The sequence below is a fragment of the Centruroides sculpturatus genome, unplaced genomic scaffold, assembly GCF_000671375.1.
Source record: "Centruroides sculpturatus isolate CEXI.00-Female unplaced genomic scaffold, Cexi_2.0 scaffold26, whole genome shotgun sequence".
Classification (NCBI taxonomy): Eukaryota; Metazoa; Arthropoda; class Arachnida; order Scorpiones; family Buthidae; genus Centruroides; species Centruroides sculpturatus.
In genome coordinates, this window is record NW_019384653.1 from 1,102,216 (window position 1) to 1,125,771 (window position 23,556).

General features: G+C 38.1%; 1 protein-coding gene across 1 annotated transcript; it reads right to left on the reverse strand.

The window, feature by feature from the left end:
* Positions 1-5,179: 5,179 nt before the first annotated feature.
* LOC111626353 (neurogenic locus Notch protein-like) lies at positions 5,180-22,022 on the reverse strand. Its single transcript, XM_023369701.1, has 30 exons — positions 21,812-22,022; positions 20,137-20,215; positions 16,425-16,699; positions 16,149-16,344; positions 15,809-16,065; positions 15,506-15,739; positions 15,271-15,426; positions 15,016-15,198; positions 14,152-14,379; positions 13,698-14,045; positions 13,396-13,614; positions 12,955-13,311; positions 12,724-12,879; positions 12,418-12,646; positions 12,129-12,330; positions 11,885-12,038; positions 11,601-11,804; positions 11,293-11,527; positions 10,982-11,198; positions 10,697-10,901; positions 10,374-10,613; positions 10,152-10,290; positions 9,741-10,064; positions 9,579-9,657; positions 9,192-9,496; positions 8,387-8,709; positions 8,152-8,298; positions 7,815-7,966; positions 7,420-7,567; positions 5,180-7,337 (listed from the first exon to the last, which is right to left on the reverse strand). Exons 1-30 carry the CDS (start codon positions 21,873-21,875, stop codon positions 5,872-5,874), a joined length of 7,521 nt encoding a protein of 2,506 aa, XP_023225469.1. The 5' UTR covers positions 21,876-22,022; the 3' UTR covers positions 5,180-5,871.
* Positions 22,023-23,556: the final 1,534 nt, after the last annotated feature.

Genomic DNA, 23,556 nt, shown 5'->3' on the forward strand with positions numbered 1-23,556 from the left:
CTAGCTGCAAGGACCCGCTTCGCTGGGTTTTTATTTGTGGGCAAAAAGTAATGATAGTGAAGATTAAGATAATTACATTATAGCCAATCTTACCCGTTTTCACAGAATGCAAGAATTAGGTCCCCCGTTTCCAGACTAATTAGAGACCTGGTCCCGATTCTATTTCTGAATGTCTCCTGTTCACGTCCAGTCAAATGAACTATTTTTAACATTTCTGGAACGTTTACAATCATTCTATAATCGAACCAATATTCAAATTTTATGTTTGAATTTAATTCGAATATTGTTCGAATTAAATTCGAACAAATTCGAACATAACATTCGAAATAGAAAACCACTTTCAACCACTTTCAGCCCCATATCTCCTGCACCCTTATAGCTATCGAGATGCAACCCCCATAGTGCGTGAATGGAGACTTGGGCTACTACTACATACAAACACCATTCACGTGCAATGTGTAGTTTTGGCGGAAAAGTGAAATATAGGGACATACACGTCCATTTTTATATATATATATATAAAAGTTTTATTATGAGTGCAACATCCACAGAAAACATAATTACAAATTCTTTACAGAAGGCATCACTACTAACGTAAGAAATGTCACTTCTGAATACTTTATTCATATTGAAACAGTTCTAGTAACAGTTTTAGCCAGTGATGGATTGCCCAATAGGCACACTAGGCATGCTCCTAGGGCCTCATCTTGAGGGGCTTCAAAAATTACATAACAAAGATAATATGCCTGAAAAAATTTATTAAATTATGATAACATTATCAATCAATTTGTAGATTTAAAAACAAAAAGTAACATTGTTAGTTGTAATACTAACTAGACAAATTCAATAAATATGTATAAATAAAGAAAAATCTTATTATTTAAGGATTCTATTGTCTTTTTAATATAAAAAATACTTATATAAAGGACCTTATAATACTGGTTGTAGTAGTAGTAGTAGTAGTAGTAGTAGTGGTTCTTGTTAATTCTATCTGACACTTTTTATTTAAATGCCAACTTAACATTTTTTTATCAATAGAATAACAAAAATCCTGATGCATTGAGTATAAAACTAGATCTTAAAAATAAATACTTTTATTTTCAAAATGTTGAAATGGGTTTAAGTGGCTTACTAGTAATTTTCAGGAATGTAATTACATTATAATTGAACTGATGGTATTAAAATTGAGCAAGGATATAAAATTTTTGTCAGGTGTCACTTTTAAATGCTGATTAAATATTAAAGGATAATTTAAACATATTAACAGTTTTGTTTCAGAAAATGTATGAATTGTAAAATATTTAATATAGTAGCTGAAAATATAATTTACAAATCACTTTCATGAAAATTGCATGCAATTATTTTCATATTAGTGTTATCATTATTGAAGTAGTTTGGGTAATTATATAGATGATGATGATGATGAAATAGCCTTGAAGATCTGAAGATATCAATGCTCTTAAAGTTGACATTCAAAAGTATTGGAAATCAGTATTCAATTTGGAAAATTATCATCATAGGAAATCAAATTTAATGACATTGCCATGGCATTATAATTGATTTTTTTTTAATCAAAAGACATTTGCACAATAATTAGAATATAGATACAATCATATTCATATACAGAATTTATTAATGAAGGCTCAGTTTTTCTAACAAGCAGTCATACAGTATAATTTTGTGTATTTTGTAACAATAGTATTAATTAATAGTAATTAATTTAGTAATCTTATACAATGAACTCAAAGTGAAAAATGTTACACTAACTACTATTAATTTTTTTCTTTACTTGATCTGTGTCCTGTTCATACAAAAACACATTGTGTTGTCATTGCTAATTTCTTTGTTTTATTAACACACAAGGCTTACCTTTTTTAATAGTCATTATATGTTGACACAAGTATTTATGAACTTAGATTGAAAACTTTTCTTTTTTATCATCAAATATACTACTATATAACAAAATAGGTTTAGTTATTACTTACAGCATCAGACATTAATAATTTTAAATATTGATTCATCAAGGAATATATTGCAAACAACTAGATGGATGAAGTGGTAAAGGTGTCAGGCTGCTGTTCTAGATGGTTTAGGAATAAGTCTAGGCAAGAAACCTAGCAAATTTTTTAATGAGAAATCTGTCCTAGATAAATAGGGCTCTCCTATGCATATAGGACAGATTTATAATAATAAGTTTGTCCGTCACCACCCAACTGCCCATTGTAAGTCTAGTCAAACTTAAGAGGACTTTTTTTGGCCCACAAGGCAGGAAGAGTTCAAAAAGAAAAAAAAGAATATTACATTTCATTATCTTATTTTAGAGAAATTACTATAAATTATTTTTCCAGTTTTAATCCTACTTTTTATTATCAGTTAAGAGTTTTTCATTCAACTTAACTGAGACTAGTTCTCTCTTGGCAATGACTTTTATATTTGTATGATGGTTAACTCCACCAAAACTGCTTAACTGATTTAATTCATTTTTTTTTTATATACAAATAGAATTCACCTCAGTCTAGGTCATGATGCAAACAACAATTTAAAATTTGACCTGTGACCAGAGATTTACGAAGTCAAAGTTCACAATGTTAAGTCTGTGAGCAAGCAGAGTGAGGTGTATGGCTTACATGGGCAGACCTAGTTTAAAATTGTTCAAAACTGAGAGATTAAATAATATTTATGTATTGTTATTTAAAACTTTCATGAAATTTAATCTATATATATTTATAAGCCATTGTATTAAGATATAGAATTGAAAAATGAAATGATTTTGAGTGAATAGTTGTAAAGAACAAAAGTTGTATTCATCAAAAGTAAAAATTTTATTAAGTAACCATATGATGAATAGATAACAAAGAAATAATACTGATCTGATGTGGTATCACATTTCTATAAAAGATAGTGTTTAAATGTAACTATTTTGATACATGCTTCTTGTCCTTAATTACTTATATTATACATGTGTCCACTTTGGATGTTTACAAGAACATCCAAAGTGGACACAAGTATAATAAATGTAACTATATTGATAAACACACCTTGCTTACTTTTCCAGCAGACAATTGTATGCATTGTAAACAAACAATACATATAAAGCACACAATTGTCGATGGAAAAGTAATATATAGTCAGTCAATCACATCTTGATAAATTCTTGATGGATGCAACAGATAGTAGTGATATGTATAAATATGTAAAAATTAGATATGGATCAATAGACCCAGGAATTGCTAAATTTACTTAATAGGTTATATTTCTCTGATGTCTTAAAAGGAATGTCATTCAAAAGTGTGTTTTATCCACTTTCACTTAATTTTCGGTACTCAATAAAATCTTTTGAAATTTGACAATACTAACATTGGTTTATAAACTAACACATAGAATAGATGGACATAATGTAAGCTGCTAGCCAATGGAATTATAATTTAAACAAACATTTGGGTAGATATTTAAATTCATAAGATAGATAAGACAAGTTTTTGAATCATTGAAAGTATGGATAAGACACATTTTGGAATAATATTCAATTTTCAACATTAAATTTTTATGCTATAAGCTTATTTTTAACAATAAACACATTTTATTATGATTGTATTTTATGTTAGAAATTTGATAATACAGATGGTACAAAAAATCCAGCAATGAGTTGTGTAACTTTCTCAGCAAGAGTGGAAAATTGTGAGAGACATCATTTGTTACGAGTTTTTATTTAAAACATTTTTATGTTATTAATTATTATAAAATGGCAAAAAGCTTAATTTTGAGGGTAGAGATGAGTTTTATAAAAATAAAAGATGTATATGCTTATAAGGAATAAAATCTTCATTAAGGCCAACCCTACTTGAGATATGAGACATGACTCTTATCTCTCTACTCCCTCAACCTTTAACTACCAAAATTTAATAGCATCAATCCCCTCATACACTAACTTCCCTGCAAAATTTCTGAAATTTTTGACAAAGGCACTGGAGTTAAGCTTTAAAGCAGGTGAACAAAATTGTCCCCCATATATGCAAAGTAATATCCATACATATGAGAAAAACCTCAAAGTTTTTGCATTTCTTGATATTTCAAGGTCCTGAATCCAAAAATGTAAAAATCTTTGGGGTCATTTTTTGACCAATTGCCCTGTTATGTTATATAACAGCCGGGAAAGTAAAAATTTTTAAAAATGGATGAAGTGCAGTTTGGAATGAGCACTTCAGATAGTCTGTATATTTACTAAAATTTAATAAGCTTTCAGAACATATAACTAGTAATAATTTCATTCAATTATTAACAAATTTCTTAGAATAATAGAATTTCTAAATTCTGTATAATTTGGCACTTATATTTATGAATATCAGGATTTATTTCCCTAATTTAGAAAAATTAGGAACATAAAACCTGATCCTGATGTTTGTAATTATAATAAATAATAAATTTATTCTCACATTTTATCAGATAACTTTACAATAAAATTATGCTCTAGTGTATCATATGATCTGAATGTTTGCTAAATATATAATTTTTTACAAAACTTTACTTGCAGAATGCTTTATTGTCATAAATGTAAAATCTATTATTCGAAAATTGTTTATGGAGCTTGAGTATTTATTCTTCAATTAATGAATTTTTAAATAAGTATCAGTGCTTTGAAGAATTCTGATTTGAATTTGATTCTGAAATTAATAATGATGGAGTTGGTCAGTGTAAAGGCTGGATGTTATTGCTTGTAAAATTAGGCGTGGAAGTTCTGTACCAGCACAAATATTTTTGAGGATTGGCCCAGTTCATGTATTTCACTCTGAGATGGATTCAGCACCAAAATTTCTGTGGAGTCCATCTGTTGATTCTCATTTCAACCCATATATTGTCATATTCTATGCCAAAATAATTTTTTAATGAAAAATATTTGTTATTTTGTTTATATTTGTTATATTGTTGAAAAACATTTGTTCTGGCCCTAAATAGATTTGTTCTCTTAGGCTATTTTGCAACTCTACCGACCACCCTTACTACAGATAAGACTTTCTCAAAGTAAGTTTTAGTCTAATCATAAATATAGAGTTGAATAAAGTAGTTTTTGAGAAAAGGAAAAATATTGATCAAAAGTAATTCTAAAATTAATTTAAATTTATAACCAACACACAATTAATAAGGCATTTTTTATTATGTATAAAAAAAATTATACAAAATTTTCAACCAGATTTATGGTTGTTTAGTAGACATGAAAAATGAACAAAACTTTCTAAACTCCCTTTATGTAACATTTATCATATCTGATGCACACATTCATACAAATTAATATAATTTAAAAAAATGTATATTTACATGAACTATTTAAGTATAACTTCTTACATTCAATCTTAATTGTATATACAAAATTTTACAAAGTATTCATTAATAATGCTTTTATACAATCAATTATACTTCATTTTATTAAAGTATTCATTGCATAAATGGTCCCAAAACCAAGTATTCATTAATTTTTGATTATGTACAAAAATATAAATATATATTTACTTCTAAGTTTTATGACATAAAAATAGTACTTGTTTCAATGGTATTTTTGGTACCAATTATTTTTTCTACTCTTCTTTTATACTGTATAATGAAATAAAAAATAATTTCAGATTGATAGTACCCTTGTCAATACAATGTAAAACTATACTTTAAAAGTTCATAAGTTATGATAAACCGTGTATCATTTAATAAATATGCTGTACTTAATTCAGCGAATGCGCCCGTTTTCTAAAAATGATTGTGCGAAAGTAAATGTCATGGTAAAAGACACTTTTAATCACATTGCTGCAAAACAATTGTATTGTAATGTCTTTTCACAATAAACAAAGCTTTGCATTGTCTATATAATTTTTAAAAAGGCACTGTTCAGATAAAGACAGCCTCTGGAGGTGGATGTTGTGAAGATAATCCTTGAGCTTGAGAAGACTGTTGTTGAGATTGTTGTTGTTGGCTAGGATCCACAACAATGGGATGTAAATTTGTGGGCCCCAAAGGACTAGAAATACCTTCAGACCAGTCTGATTGTGCAGAATGAGGAGAACTACTAGACCACTGACCTGGCGATTCGGGAGAAGGCGTTAGATATGTTTCGGGTGCATGGAAATAGTGCTGAGGTGTTGCCTCTGCGCCACCGTGACTGTGCTGCGAAGGTGGTGTGGGATAATGATACTGATGAGAATAGATGACTTGTTGGTTGGCTGTCGTCGTTTGTGTCATGCTGCTTTTTGGAAGCGTATTACTGAGAAGATGCTGAAGATTCGTCATATTTGATGGATATTCATATGATGAACTTGAATTGGCACTTTGTTGAGATTGTAATTGAACAGTTTTTTGATGGTGAGCAGCTCTCATAGCAGCCATGTGAGTAGGTGATGTAGGAAGAGAAGGTCTTTGTTTATGAGATGTGACAGTGTATGGATGTGAGGTAGGAATATGCTGTGTTGCAAGACTAATGGGCATTGAATTTTGTCTGGGATGATGAGATTTCAGAGTCTGTGTTCCCTGAATAGGTACAATCATGCCACAGCTATTAACATAGATCTGTCCACCAAATCCCATAGATGCAGGATCCATATTTCCACTCATTCCATATCCTAACTGTGAACCATTATTTACACAATCCTCATAAGATGGTGGCTCCTTTACAGACATGTTACAATTATTATCAATACTAGCAAGATTTGGATGAGACATTGCTAGCATATGACCACTATATAAATTATTATCCAGAGGAGATGGTGTACCATCAAGATAACTATTGGTGCAAGGAGATTCAAGGGAATTAACAGGTGAAAGAGTTGTGGAACAATCCATTGTCATCAAAGGCGATGGTTCTTTTCGTTTCTTTACAGATGCTTTTCTTCTGATGGCTGCATCACCAGCAATTAATAATGCTGCATCAGTTACATCTTTTGCAGAGGGAAGACCTGCTATTGTGTTCATCTTTGGCCTCTTTTTGGGTTTTACAGATTTTGTAGATCCAATTACTGTTGGTGGTGGAATCATTGATGGAGAACATCCTAGAGGTGCACCAGATAAACTACTCATTTGTGGACTTGGTGGAATATATTCATCCAAAAGACGGACAATGTCGTGATGCATTCTTTCCAACGCTACATCACGTGGTAATCTATCCATGTGATCTGTGATATCCCTATTAGCAAAATGTTCTAAAAGAACTCTAGCAGCTTGATAACTTCCTTCTCTTGCAGCTAAAAACAATGGTGTTTCATCCTTCTTATCTTGAGCATCTCTGTTGGCTCCGTGAGCAAGCAACACTCTCACAGCATCCACATTATTAACTGATGAAGCCCAATGTAAAGCTGTTCTATCTGCAATTGGGAAAAATTTAATTAATTTCAAATTTGATTTTAAACTATTATATTTTCTAGTAAAATTTAAAATAATATGTACCTTGATCGTCACAAGCATTTACATCAGCTTCAGCATTGATTAAATCTTCAACCATTCCTTCAATAGCAAGACGTGCAGCAAGAATCAATGGAGTTGTGCCATCATGCATCTGTGCATTTAGGTTTGTAGCCCGATTTCGAAGAAGAATCTGTAGAAAAATAAAAGATGTTTTATATCAACATGCATTATAACTTCTGTATTTTAATTATTTCATTGTTTATTATGTTATCAATTTAAGACAGTGGATAATTTTAATTAAGAAATGTACATTTATTAATTTTTAATAGAAATGGTCTATAACTGTCTTCAAAAATTTGTAGCATTAATCTAATCAAAATTCAAATTTATAACATTTTATAGTAATACTTTTTTTGTTGAAAATTTTGAATAATTACCTGGAAAACTCCTTGAGCATCAGCAGCAATTGCAGTATGTAGAGGAGTACGGCCAGTATTGTCTTGAGAATTTGCATCTGCACCAGCATCCAATAATCTTTTTGCTGCATCAGCACGTGCATATCTTGCAGCAAGATGCAAAGAAGTTTCTCCTGAAAAAAATTTTTTTTTATTACAAAAGTTATATAAGGAAATGATAAATTATTTTAGGTAATGGAAAATATCTTATGTAGTCTGAAATTACATAATTAATAAAACTAAACTGAAATTTTTCTTATATTCAAAGTTTACACAAATATTTTATTGGTTATTAAGATAAAATAGTATGATGAATTACCTGTACGTTCTGTGGTCATATTAATTTTAGCCCCTTGCATTAAAAGATCCTGTATCATGTTTACCGATCCATCCTCTTCCTCTCCATCATCACCTGTGTCTAAGCCTCCACCCCGGAAAGATGCTAGCATAAGGGGTGTTAAGCCACCTAAAAAGAAACAATAAATTTATAAAGATATTCTTCATAAATTATAAAAAAAAATTTCCAATTATTTAAGCAATATAAATTGACTCACCAGGTCCTCTGACATCAACGTCTACGGTTCCAGTTTCTAAATCGCCATCTCGTTGTGGAGGAGTTAATGCTAAAATGTCTGGATTCCGAATGTCGGCTGCATCTAAATGTTGTTGTGTCCATGGACGTGGATCGTTTTCATCATAATCTGTAGTAGTAATTACAGTGTGCGTATCTCCGAAACTTGGATCTGGAGAACGATCACATTTAGATCTTTTCATTGGAGGATGTTCTAAATCGTCATCACTCCATTGTCCACTGTCTGTCGGAGCCGAATGTCCATCACCCATTTCATCAATTCGGTGTCCTTGTTTATGGAAATTTCTATCATAAAATAAATAAAATACTATGTATTTATAATTTCTAAATGAATTGATAATAAAGCAATTGTTCATTTTTAACTAGCTGTGGCTCAAAATGTATCTATTATAAATGTATAACACTCCCCATGGGAGGAAATTTTGAAAAATCCCTTCTTAGTGTACATTCTCTTGATGTACCCTATTAAAATGGAATTAAAAATGCAAAAAACCACATCTAAAATAGAATAATAGAAGACCAGTTCTTCACGGTAAGCCTTAATTTTCTCCTCTCCCCTGCAGGGGGATTTCGACATCCATATAATATAAAAACACGTGTGTATTTGAATGCACTGTTGTGTCAAAATTTCAAAGCAATCGGTTAAGAACTTTTGGAAATTTAAGATATTGAACAAAGAACATTTACATTTTTATTTATGTAGATAGATAATTGATAAACATTTAAAAATAAACAAAAGAAAAATATTTTATAATATTTCTTCTTACCTCATTTCTTGGCCATCAGGTCCACGACGCCTAGATTGTCTTCTCTGACTACCACTTGTTCGTAAAAAGCCCTCTGGAAACCAAGTAATTCCATGTGCCTTCTTTCTTTGAGTTGTTATTAAAACTCCAACCAACAAACCAAGAAGAACAATAACAATTCCTCCAATAACCACATAAACCATGTTAGGATAGCCAGAATCTGATGGTGGCAGCTCTATATGTTCTTCTGAACCACTTATTCCATGTATATTGAAAGCAGTATCTAATGCATGTCGTGCATGTGCAGCAGCTAAAAATTGTGCAGCCTACAAAATAAAATTTTTATAAGAATTGAGATTTTAATTCAATTAATATTATATTATAATTTCATCTTTCATGATTTCTTACTTTTGATGCTGAATGGAAACAATCGTTGACAATGGACATGGAACATTTTCTATTATCAATTTCTAAATATACTTCAGTTCTATAAATAATAAAAGCTTTTTAGTTCCAACAGAAAACAAAAGATTTACACATTCTAAATTTAAATGTTTTAACTCCACTTACCCAAACTGATTAACTGGTCCATGTCGGCTGGGAGTTCCCGAAGGATCTGGCTTTTGCCACTGGTAAATCATAGGATTTCCATCATCACTAGATTTTATTCTGACATTTGTGCGAAGAGCATGGCCAATTTCTCTCAAGAAAGATACACTGTTATTCCTAAATATATTTGGATCCATCATAACAACAATAACAAGACTGCCTTCTGCTAATTTTGGTGGGTCTGGTTCGCAATCTAAACCATCCCAATTACATTCTTCATTATTGCAACCATTATCACAATATCCATTAGCGTAGTTTTTCAGACAATACGTGTCATATTGTTCACTGTAATTCAAAAATTGGTTAAATTAATTTTAAAATAAGATTTTCAAATTAAACAGAATTTTCCAATTTATATAATTAGTAACTTACTTGCAAGGAGGAAGTGTTTGTGCACAGTCAAATCCATCAAATAGGCAGTCCATGGTGTTACATTCAAAATTACATTTTCCATTACGAAAAACATCCCAACATTTAATGGCTGCGGTACAGTTTGCCCAAGGATTTATTCCTGAAATTTACAACAACATTTTTTGAATATAAACTTTCATTTATTACTTTGCATTATAATATAACTGATGGTTGGATATTTACCTAAGGAACAATCTCCACCATCAAAATTACATGCATAACTATTGCATTCCTCATTACATATTCTATTTCCCGATTTCAGTTCACAGTCGTTACTCTGACATAATTTCTTTTCTTCATCCAATGATTTTTGAGGAATTGTATTTGGTGTGACTACGGATCCCTCGCCTCCTTTAAAAAAGGGATCAAAAGTTTCACAATGGTATCCATTCCAATTTGCTGGACATTTGCAAATAAATTTCCCTATAAATGAAGGAAAAAAATAATTATTAATTTTTTTAATATAATTAATTAAATTTTTAAATTTATTGAAAACAAAAACTTACCCATTTCATCAACACAGACTCCACCATTCAGACAAGGAGATGATGAACACTCATCAAATATATCTACATCACAATGTTTTCCTGCAATACCTTTGGGACAAGTACAAGCATAACTATGTTGATGTGGATGACACTGGCCTCCATTTTTACAAGGATTACTTGCACATGTTGTGTTAGTTCTACTGCAATCTTCACTCCAGAAGCCCTAAAATTTTATTTTGATATATCAATATTTTAAATTTATATATTAAGCTGTGAATTTAAACAAATTGGAATTACTCTTACCTCGGCACAAATACACGTATGACCCAATGCATTTCCATTACATACACCTCCATTTAAACACGGGTTAGACGAACAAAAATTGACCTTTGTTTCACAATGTTTCCCCATGTATCCGAGTTTACAGTCGCAGCGATAATCGTTCACTAGCTGAACACAATCTTGAGTTCCCACGTTACTACAAGGATTCGAAAGACACTCGTTGACGTCGCCCTCGCATCTATAATCGAACAAATGATTTATGTTAATATACAATGAAATAAAATATAAGCACAAAAAATTTGCTTCTATTTTTTTCATAAATATATTAATACCTTGGTCCCACATAGCCTGGCTGACACTGACATTCATAACCCCCAACTTTGTCGAGACAGGTTCCACCATGATGACAAGCTCCTTCAAAACATTCATTTACATTAATTTCACACAAAATTCCAAGTGTTCCATGAGGACAAGAGCAAACAAATTTATTGATGAGATCGTGACACGTTCCACCATTTCGACACGGATTGGGATCGCAGTCATTGATATTAAACTCGCAGTTTAATCCTAGAAATTAATGTCCAATTAAATTATTGAATAAAGAAATTTTCATCTGTTTATAAAGTGTTTTAATAGCTACCTTGGAAACCAGGGGGACAGTCACAAGTGTATTGACCTATTAAGTCATTACAAGTTGCACCATTCTGACAGGGCTGAGAAGCACATTCGTTGATTTCGTGTTGACAGTAACTACCATCGTATCCATTTGGACATAAACAATGATGACTGTTTCCGATATTTTCACAGGTACCTCCATTTTTACAAAGATCTCCTAATTCAATACCTGTTAATAAAAATGAATAAGTAAATTTTTAAGAATATTTTCGATAATTAAAGTTAATTAAATAATTCTTTCTAATTTACCTTTCTGCAAAGCTGCATCGGAACACGAAACCATCGAAACATCACAGAGCATTCCTGTCCAGCCAGGTTGACAAGTGCATCTGTAAGTGTTGTTCTGTTGTTTGCAAGTGGCTCCATTCATGCAAGGATTAGTACTACACCAATCTACAAATGTCTGCAGAACATAAGACAGTTAAAATAATATATTAATTATAACAAAGTAAATTCTCTTTAAGGCATTCATTAAAAATCAAAAAATATTTACCTCGCATCTAGGTCCAGTATATCCGAAAGGACAATGACAAGTGTAAAAGCCAATGTGATCGATGCAAGTTGCAGCATTTTGACAAGGCTGAGAGTCACATTCGTTAATATGATACTGACAATTAGATCCTGTATATCCGGGAGTGCACTGACAACTATAATTGTTTATTCCATCAATGCAGGATCCTTCATTCATACAAGAACTGTAAGAGAAAATATGTATGTGAGTATAGTAATATCAAACAACCACGTATTACGAACAGCAAAATAAATAAGTTTTATAAACATACCTGGGTGTACAGTCTTCATCATTGGTTTGACAATTTGTTCCACTGAAACCCAAGGGACAAGTACAAGTGTAACTGTTGACATAATCATTGCAAGTTGCACCATTCTGACAGGGATTACTCGCACACTCATTGATGTCCCTTTCACAGTGCTTTCCTCCAAATCCATCAACACATAAACAGTTATATTCACCAACCCCATCTAAACAGGTGCCTCCATTTTGACAAGGAACTATAAAATAAATAATTATTTTATACAGATTTGCTTTTTAGATTTGGCAAAGAAGTATTTTAAATACTACTACTTACAAGAGGCGCAGTCGTCTGTATTTATTAAGCAATCTCTTCCTTCGTAACCTTTGGCACATATACAAGTGTAGGAGCCATCGTTGTTACTACACGTCGCACCATTACGACAAGGCGAAGATATGGCGCATTCGTCAATATCTTCATCACAGAGACGTCCTGAAAAAATTACGTTATATAATTTATATGTGTGTAAAGTTTATGTAGAGTTACGTGTGTAATAATGATAATTACCGGTGTAACCTAATTCACAAGTGCAAGCAAAATCCAAATAATTAGACGAGGCTGTACACTTTGCTCCATTTTTGCATTTATTCGGGCTACACGGATCCAATTCTAGTTCGCAGTTCTTTCCCGTAAACGGCACTTCGCATACACACTGATAGGCATTAATGGAATCTATACAGGATCCACCATTCAAACACGGATTATTGGCGCAGTCGTCGATATTGCTTTCACAATTTCTTCCGGTGTATCCGGCAAGACAGGTACAGCTATAACTATCCAGACCGTCGTGACAGCTTCCTCCGTGTTGGCAAGGGTTAGACTGACATTCGTCGATGTCCTGCTCGCATCTGTATCCACCATAACCTAAAATATGGAAAAAAAATAGTAATTTTAGGGTATTTTTCACTAAAAACACGAGAAAAATACGACTTTCGGGCTACAACGTACCTCGGGGGCAATGGCAAATAAATTTATTAACTTCGTCTTCACACGTTCCACCATTGATACACGGATTACTGGCGCATTCGTTGACATCGGATAAACAGCGGGCATCGTAATATCCTCTAGGACAATCGCATTTGAAGCCATTGACTAAATCCGTGCAAACCCCTCCGTTGGCACAAGGGCTACTAGCACATTCGTCAATATTTGTCTCGCAATGGGTTCCTACAACGATTTTAATTCCATTAATAACCACAGACTAGAGCTAATTGGCTCTTAACAGATAGGTAAAAAGGATGCCATCCTACCTGTGAAACCCGGTAGACATTGACAGGTGTAGGAATTGATTCCGTCCACACAGGTGGCGCCATTTCTGCACGGATTACTAAAACATTCATTGACGTTATATTCGCAGTTGGGTCCGGAAGTGCCGGGGCGACACCGGCATTGATAACCATTAATGAGATCTTCGCATCTTCCTCCGTGTTGACACGGATTGCTCAGACACTCGTTGATTTGAGTCTGACAAAGAAGTCCGGTGTAACCGGGATGACAGTAACAAGTAAACGAATTGGTGCCGTCAATACATTCCCCGTGATGACAGGGAGAAGATAAGCAATCGTTAATGTTAGTTTCGCAATTTGTACCCGTAAATCCTAAAAATAAAACGGATACGTTTATTAAAAGTACTTATAAAAAAAATACACGTGTGCGTGGAGAACGAAAAAGGAAGTGATAATTTAGTGATTAGCGAGCACATACCGGGAGGACATTCGCAGGTTACGCTGGCAATTCCATCAGTGCATGTTCCACCATTCTGGCAGGGTTGACTGAGACAATCGTCGTCATTTACTTCGCACTTCTTTCCAGAGAAACCGATTGGGCAGAGGCACTTAAATCCATTGATTCTATCACTACATATACCTCCATTAAGACAGGGGTTGGGAGAACATTCGTCTATGTCGTTCTGACAATGGCTTCCACTGTAACCTAAAAATTATTTATTTTCTTCTTTAGACGACTGGCAAATTAAAAATTACTAATAACAGTAATGTAAATGGAGAGACGAGAGATAAGATTCTAGTTTGAATTCAAATGAAATTATTATTTTTTTTAATTGAGACAAGTTTTTCTGCAGATGAAAGTGATAATGATGTTGGAAAATCAATTTTTTGCAGCCAGCAAGTAAGCGTATATAATCCGAAAGGGATCAAAGTATCATTAATGATTCTCAGGGAACTCCTTCCTCCGGATTTCGTGTGAACGGGGCAGGGAGAAGTTGCCTGGAAGCGCAATGTCTAAACGGAGACAAACTCGTCTAGCAACCAGACGAGAGGCCTTGGAAGAGAAGAGGAAAGAATGGGGGATCGCTGACGTCACAACATCCGGTCTGAAAGATGACCTCCAACCTGAACTCGGCTACTACTTCTGAGTGACTGGTTCCAGATTTCTATACCTTAGCCTTGTCCAATCGCTACGGGCGGTAAGTATATCGTCCCAGCAGGCGAAATCTCTACTTTCATAAACGAATAAACAGTTTTTTGTGTACACAAATGGCAATGAACCAAATAATTTCTTATCTCTCGTCAAAATACATTCGTATTCCAATTATTCCTGTTCACTTACCGGGCATACAGACGCAACGAAATCCTCCTCTTTCGTCTAAGCAAGTTCCATCGTTCTGACAAGGATTAGAATCGCATTCGTTTATGTTGATTTCGCATCTAGGTCCAGTAAATCCTTTGGTACAGTTACAATGAAACGAACCCGGGGTGTTAACGCAAGTTCCGCCGTGTTCGCAAGGAGAACCTAACGATAAAAACTCCATTAAACATCTTTCCCGCTATCCACACGGACAGCCTACTACGAACGTATCCTTACCTTCTTCGCATTCGTTAAGGTCTTCCGTGCAATCTACTCCTTTGAATCCGTTGGGGCAAGAGCAAATGTAAGTGCCATCTATAGGGCTGGTGTCGCAGATAGCGCCGGTATGACACGGATTGCTGGTGCAGGCATCGTCCAAGTGGCACAGCAATCCTAAAAAATAAGCCAATTTCGGATTATTAAATCCGCGCCACTATTTATAGTTGGAAAACGTAAATGTTTCTATACTTACCGGTTTTCCCAGTGGCACACTGGCAGTAGAAAGATCCCACCCGATCGTGACAAGTGGCGCCGTTGAAACACGCCGCTACCGCGCAATCGTCGATGTTCTCGCTACAATCGGCCCCGGTCCAACCATTAACGCAGATGCAAGAATATCCCCCGACCGTGTTAGTACAAGTTGCACCATTTTTACACACGCTAGGCCTGAGGGAGCATTCGTCTACGTCCTTACTACAATAGGGACCTGTAAAAAACGACGTAAGGTTTTAAAAACATGGTAAAGAAGTGGTGAGATAAATATAACGATTTTCACCTGTATAAGTGGGAGGACATCTACAAGTGTAACTGTTGACACCGTCGATACAGGTAGCACCGTTCTGACACAAATTGCCGGGGCAATCGTCGATGTTGACTTCGCAATTTGTTCCCGTAAATCCTACGGGGCAGGAACAACGATAACTGAGCGAGTCGATAACTTGACAAGATCCACCGTTTTGACAGGGGCTGGGATCGCAAGGAATGTACTGAGATTCACAATTCAGTCCGGTGTAACCGGCTTCGCACACGCATCTATCGAAGACACAAAATACATTATAACGTCCGTAATTTCTACCAGAGGATATTTAATAAAGGGTGAATGGGTGTTGGTTTACCTGTAAGATCCGACGGCATTGACGCATCTGCCGTGGACGCAAGGATCTTTCAGGCATTCGTCTATGTCGTTGGTGCATTTGAGGCCGGTGTATCCTTTGGCACAGGTGCATTTGTATTTATCACCCAGCGACTGACAACTGGCACCGTTTCTACACGGCTGCGAGGCGCAGTGATCTACTAATTCGCAGTGTCGACCTGTAAAAGTATTATCGGTCAGTAAGTGACGGTAGCCGAGTTGGCCAAAAAGAAAATAAACGACTCGGAGCCGCGCTCACCTCTGTAACCGGCGGCGCAGGCGCAAGTGTAATTGTCCAGAGTGATGAGGGTGCAGGTTCCTCCGTTTTGACAGGGGTCGCTGTCGCAACTATTCGGGACGGTAATTTCGCACAAGGAAGCCGAATATCCGACGGGACACGAACAGGAAAAGGTGGGCCCGCTGGTGACGCTCATTTCTACGTTGCAGGTGCCTCCGTTTTGACATCTCGGGCCGGGTCCCGTATGGCAAGGATTCAAATGTTGACAATATTCTCCTACGTACATAGGAGGGCAGCTAAAGGCGAAGGAAAAAATCGAATTTCAATTAACGAAACCAGCAGACGGCGGATTATAAATATAGAAGCGACATCTGTCTACCCAATTCCCAAACCTCTTAAGACCACTTAACTCGAGTCCATTCTGGTGGCAAAAAAAAGCCACAAACAGATCGGGTGCACGAAAGTCTATTGATGTAACACCGACCCGACACACTCTCCATTAACAACGTATAGAGACCAAACGGTATCTATTCACTCTTAATTGAATTTTCGTTACCGGCTACGAAAGGGGGACCCACTCTATAAAAAGCAATCTGCCGGGCTTAGGCGAGTGGAACGCGTTCAATGCGTTAAGTTCCCGGGGGAGACCAACACCCGATTCTGCAACATATGTCCGCACCAGACTGTCCGAAGTTTCTATTTGCGACGTTAGGTGGCGCTCTAACCACCAAAAGTGGGCCGTAATTAAGACGGAGATAATTGGCAAAGGTCGAGACGAGTGACTTAATTACGCGCTCGGGACGAAGATTCTCCTCCATTCACCGACACAAAACACGGAATTTTTTACGAGGAAACCGTATTCGACCACTTTATCCGAGTCAAGGTTAATTACGCTTCCCACGCCATTTCATATTTTATCGTGTAACATTACGTTCAATTGTTTGGACACAGACGTCGATTGCGGTAAACATGGGCCGCCACTTTTGCATAATGGGGAAGGGGGGAGAGTGGTCGGTCGTTCCGGGGGACTAAAACGAAGCGACGAAAGGGATAGGGTCGGGCGACATTCTCCGTCGACACGGTGACTTCGGTGGTGCTACACCTGGCCGGCGACTTCCCACCAACAGAGAGAGATCTGGTCTCGCTTCGCTGATGATGGTCGTAATGAGAGGTCACATACCGCTGCACATCGGCCTTCCTGTCATGGTAGTTCTCCTGGGAACGCGATGCTCGCTACACCTGCCTCGCCTTGAACCGCTTCTAGCCAGTAACCGACTTATCGATTGGTCCTTTCGCATCCGTCGACGACTCGTCGTTGGTCCGTTCGGCCCCGCGTGGCCGTGACGTCGACGACCGGTTTGCAGGCCCGGCAGTTGTCATTCCGAAAAGAATACACGGAACGAGTTTTTGTTCATTTTCATCTCGGACCATAAATTAATCTTTAATGGACGTTACGAAGAGCAATTACGTCCCATGTTTCCAGCTCGTATTAGCCCGTATTATCTCGTCCTCCATTCTTTTTTTTTCTCTTTGTTTCTAATCGCCGGCATCGTCCCAGGCGTTACGATGGCCCAACCGAGTTAACTGTTAGCCGGGTTAAAAAACAAAACTGCCACCGCCCGTCGGAACGTAGTTCGGAAGGAAGGAATTCCGACCCACGGTAAAAAATAAATAAATAAAGGGAAAAGGGCCATCTGCGGCGACATAATTCAGCTGTTGAGAACAGAATGCACCTGGAACGATGCGGCAAAGGTGGAAGGCGGTACAAGACGGGACGGCATACCTAAACAGGCAGCTGCGGATCGAGGCGGAGCAGGTGAAGATTGGGAAGGTCGGTGGTGTACCATCTGCGACTGTGATTGAGAAACGCGCTCCTCCGCCGATAATGACGGCCAGAGAACTGTTAATGGGACCGTCATTAGCCAACGTTAGCTACTTCCTCGTTTTAACGCCCACTCCCCCTCCGAGGTCAATGCTTGGGTGACCGTTTCCACCGTCCGTTTTTTTAAAGAGCCATCCGGCTGGCTCTTTCGTCGGCAATTTCAAAATGGCGGCTTAAGGCGGGTAAAAATACCGAATGGATTTGGCCGGAAAAAGTGGAAATTTTCAAAAAACTCGGAAAATGGAGCTGGGCCGCGCGGATTACCAAGGCGAGCCAGTTGGGAAACGGAGAAATAATGGCCGCGAGTACTCCGCCGAGCGTCTTAAACAGTGGGTCGGATATAGGGCAGACGGAAGAACTAAATAACCAACGGAGGATGCAAAAGTTCCGAGGGAAGAAAGGACAAACTAATCGCCCGTCCTATATAAATGGGAAAAATCTCCCATGGCCTAATGGGCGAGTAACAAAATAAACGAACGTAACGCGTAGTGGCAGCGTTGGTCTCGAACCTACGTCGACAGGAAACCTTCCATCACCTGCTCTTATCACTGGCTGGATGGGATAAGTGGAGGGAGAAACCGGGCGACCTCTGACCTAGCCCAGACGGGACCAGCTGCTGCTTCTCTTCAATCTGGAGACGGCCTTAGAATCGAACGAAAAACGGTAGTTAAAATTAGGAAGGCGATCGGCTATTTAACAGAAGGGAGGGAGAAGAGGAACGAAATTCCGAAACTCGATTCCGGTGGCCGAGCCAACGTTTGGGTGGCAGCGAAAACCCCGGGGAGGGGGGAGGGAGACGGATTTGCCGGCTAAAAAGCCAGATGGTAGCTGAACCGGCCCCGGGCCTTTGTTCCTCTCCCGTCGTTCCCACGCCCGGGACCGTCCCGGCCTCCCGTCCCGCTACCGAAGTTTTTTCTCTCCACTCCGACTCGTCCGGCCACTCGCATTTTATGTCCCATTTTTTCGGACGGAGCGCCATTCGACAAATAAATTTAAAAAAAACGGATGCGGCGGCACTCGGCAATTGGGCAAAGCGGACACGGCCGCTTCTATTCGTTTGAGCAGGAAATCCTCTCGTTTAAAACGTTTGTTGCTTCGGAGAATCGGTCACAATTTGGTCCAAAGCCGCAAAAACTACTTCCTTTGTTCTTACGTTTGCGCCGACAGTCCGGAGCCTCGTCGGGGTTAAAAAAACCGACAGGGGCGTCAGGGACCGACCGTTCCTTCCGCACGAAGACAGCGCGTCTACACCGGAGAACAATACTTAATTAAAATACTTTTTCCAGCGGAATATTTAGAATGGACGACGAAATCCGCATTTTCCCGTGGGTAAAGGGAGGATTCCGCTTTCCGACAATTGGTTTTTTTTTTTTGACGGATTCCGACGTCGAACGGTTACACAAAAAAAATGAACGGGGGGGTCCGGTAACAAAGACACATGCTATATACCAACGGTGCCAATTTTTAAAAATCGAGTACGGCGTGGATGTATTCTACGCGCCGAATTGATAATGTATGGTAGTGTCTTCCCCAATGGGCGTAGAAACACCCCAACCACGCTTTCCGGAAAAGGCAAAAACGTTTTGGTCGCACCGCGTTTTAATCGTCGATTTTACCGTATTCGTGTATTAGACGCGCGATACGGACCGAAATATTTGGCGAATAGGAAGGTACCGCGTCGATCCTCCAGGTACCTCAACGGTCCTCCCGTCCGCCACACCTGCCCGTCACGTGACCAGTAACGGAATTGTCTGCCCGGCAGATGGCCCGGGTACAATAGAGCGCCCGGGCCTTATTCGGACGGACATTTAAAAAAAGAAAAAGAGATTTAAATCCCGGGGGCTTACTTACTTGCAATAGGATTCGCCTCTAGGATTGGAGACGCAGGAAGCGCCATTTTTGCACGGGTTGGGAGAACAAGACACTAAACCTGTAAAAGAGTACCGGATAATTTTTACCTCCTTTGTTTCTTTTTTTAATATTATTATTATTATTCATTTATAAATACAAACATAAATTTATTCCGCCAAGTTATTTCTGTCNAACATTATTTTATTGTAGAAATATAGAGTGCTAATTTTGAATTCAGTTTAATATTGTTGATAGAGTTCATAATATGAATTTACTTAATAATAATTTATTTATTTCAGGGTTCTATTGCATATGTTCCACAGAAAGCTTGGATTCAGAATGCTACATTAAGAGACAATATTTTATTTACTCAGGAATGGAATGAATATGATTATAGTTTGGTTCTTGAATCATGTGCCCTTCTACCTGACCTAGAGGTTCTTCCTGGTGGTGATTTAACAGAAATTGGTGAAAAGGTATTATAATATGATTTAGAACTGATTTAGATTTTATCTCATGGATTTTATCATAATTATATCATTTTTTTATTTTTCTGCAAACCAATTATTGCTTGAAGATCATGAATGATTCAACCAAATGTCTTGATATACTTTAGGAATATTATAATGTAATAATGTGATCTACCGACTTTTTCTCTTTGACAATAGTTTGACATCATTTTTGATAAAATACCTCATTTAATAACCATTTTGAAAGCTCAATCTGAAATGTACAATTTAACATAGGAAAACTGATCATAGAAATAAGTTGTTTAATTTATTTAATAAATACAAACATAAATTTATTCCGCCAAGTTATTTCTGTCGCGTTTTTTCTTTATTTTACGCCCGCGAGTTTCCCGAACGACATTTAATCGACTGGTGTTCTCTCTCGCCAGTAAAGTCGGATCTAGGCCGCGGTCTCGAACGGTTTTCCTTTATTAAAGGCCATCTAGGTTTAGTGACATCTAGGTTTCCCGAAAGGGTGTACTCTGACACACTTAGGAACCGCGTTCACTTCTGCAAATTCTATCGATTAATCTAAACAAAAAAACCGATTCCTCCACACCCGCGGGAGGAAGGATATGGCGGAAAATACGAATTCCTATATCCTTCGTGACGTCACACATCCGGTGGGTGAAGATAACTCCGCCGTCGAAATCGGAGACATTTTTTTTCCTTTTATTAATAGAAACGCGGATTAGGAGGGATTAAGACACGGATAAACCCGGAGGAAATTCGTCCCCCCTCCGCAGCGCGCGGAACGCGGTAATTATCGCGGCGACACTCCCACGACTGGGAAAAGTCGGGACGAAAAAGCTACGGAGGGGGGGACGTTATAAAAATGTCTATTGTGGAGCGGAGTACGCGTCCATTCTTCTCACCGGCGTCACGGGGGTACAGGTAGAGAAAGGAACTGCCCGAGCAAGAGCCAACGACTCGCGCGACCGTGGGAACAGTCTTAGCCTCACGTGTTAAGCTACACGCACACTTCCTTCCCCGACTTGCCTTAGCATTCGGATTCTTTTTTCTTCTTCTTTTAATTGTAAACTGGAACTGGAATGGCCGCTCGACTCTGTTTTTTTTTGGCTAACAAATTTTACCATTGTTTCGACGTACGAGACGCGCGCTATACGCGGATTAAAGAGAGAAAAAAAGGGTTTTCGACGGCTTACCTTCGACGTTAACGACGAGAAAAGAAGCGACGATCAAGCAGGCGATATAATTCCGAGTGCCCATCCTAGCGATAATATCCACTTCACCCACACAGAGGATAGCGGTAAAGACACATCGAGGCGAATTAAATCCTTGACAAGAACACAAATCACACAAGCGATAAATCGCGTCCTCGCTCGGCGACTATCCAACTCCGAATGACTGCCGGACCACTCCGACTCGTACAACTTATCCCGGGTGGCGATTCGGTCCGATTCCTCCGCGCCGACGTCCCTCCTCTTCCGCCCTAACCCAACCGACTCCGATAAAAATCACCCTTACGTCAAAATTACGCGCGCGAAACAATAAAAGCGCCTCCCCGCCGAGGTTTGACGCGTTTTTCCGAATTTTTCCAGAGGCGAGTGCGGGAACTACTTTCCGTTCTATCCCATGGTGTATATACTGCCGGAGATGGCTCAGTTTACTTTTTCGACCAATGAGAGGGCCGGATACTTAATGGAGGGTCCAGGTGCACCAGAAGTTACAGATAACGAGGAAGACGATTTGAGAAGCGAAAGCTGTGATTCATTGTTGTTGTTTGTCGTTATTTCCGTTGGCAGAAATTGGAGCGAACGATTCTGTACGTCCGAGGTCGACTTCCGTCAAACTGCCATTGTTTTCGACGGTTTCTTCCCATTGAAACGGGGAAGAAAAGAAACCAAACACGAAAAAAATCTTGGTAATCCGCCGATTTGCGGGTTAAACTACGACGTTTTATTTATTTATTTATTTAGGAAGCGCACGCCAACGAACACGGAATTTTACTTACTCCCGCGGATGTCGCCTCACCGATCGATGTATACGTAATTGTCGTAAGCGTGACTTTTGGCCGTTTCGACACGCGACTCGAACTGGCCTCCCTCGCCCCCGGGTTACGCTTATTATTTTTTTTTTCCCGTAATTAACGAGAATGTAAACGTCTTTTGCGGTTCTTGTCCTGGAAATTCGGGCGCGCGAGCGTGGGAAACGTTCTTTAAAAAAAAGCACTTAACTCGTTACGAAACCGAAGATTACTACATAAAGTAAGTTTAATGTAGCGGGATGGTAAAGGGCCGCTTTCCCACGAGCCACGCGATCTCCCTGGGTGCACGTGACTATTGTTAAGGCGGCAGTTCCCACGCGCCGATCGTCACTCCCCCCGTGGATGGCACGTGTCCCGATCGACAGACGACTTCCCAAGTGGACACTCTCTCTGGGAAAAAAGCTGACAGGTGGTGAAGTTGATCTTCACTCTTTGGCTTAAGAGTTTTACCAATTCGAAACATTCGAGCGCCATTCCCACGCTAATAAACTCCCCCCCCCGCAGAAATCCGATTTCGTCCGATCTGCGCCCCCGGTGTTACGTCACCGGGCAAAATACGACATTAATATCTGGTTGGGGGTTAATTTCCCGTTTATCGACTTAAACCCTTGGCCGGAAGGGATCCGGGAACTTCGAGAGTGTATTTCCGGAAGGATAATTAACCAATTAGCCCAGGCGCGTGCCGGGATGACCGTCCGCCACGTTTATACCACTTCGACCCGCGCCCTCCTCTTCAATTGTTTTTTTTTTTTTTAATTTTTGGAGGGTGGAGCGACTCGAGATTCGGTATAACGGCGCTGGCTCTTTGTAAAATTTGGCCGGGTTCGGAGGTAACGGCGTTTCCCACACCGCGATGGCGGCGGACGAATTTAGGTGTGTCCTAACTGTTTACGGAACAATGCC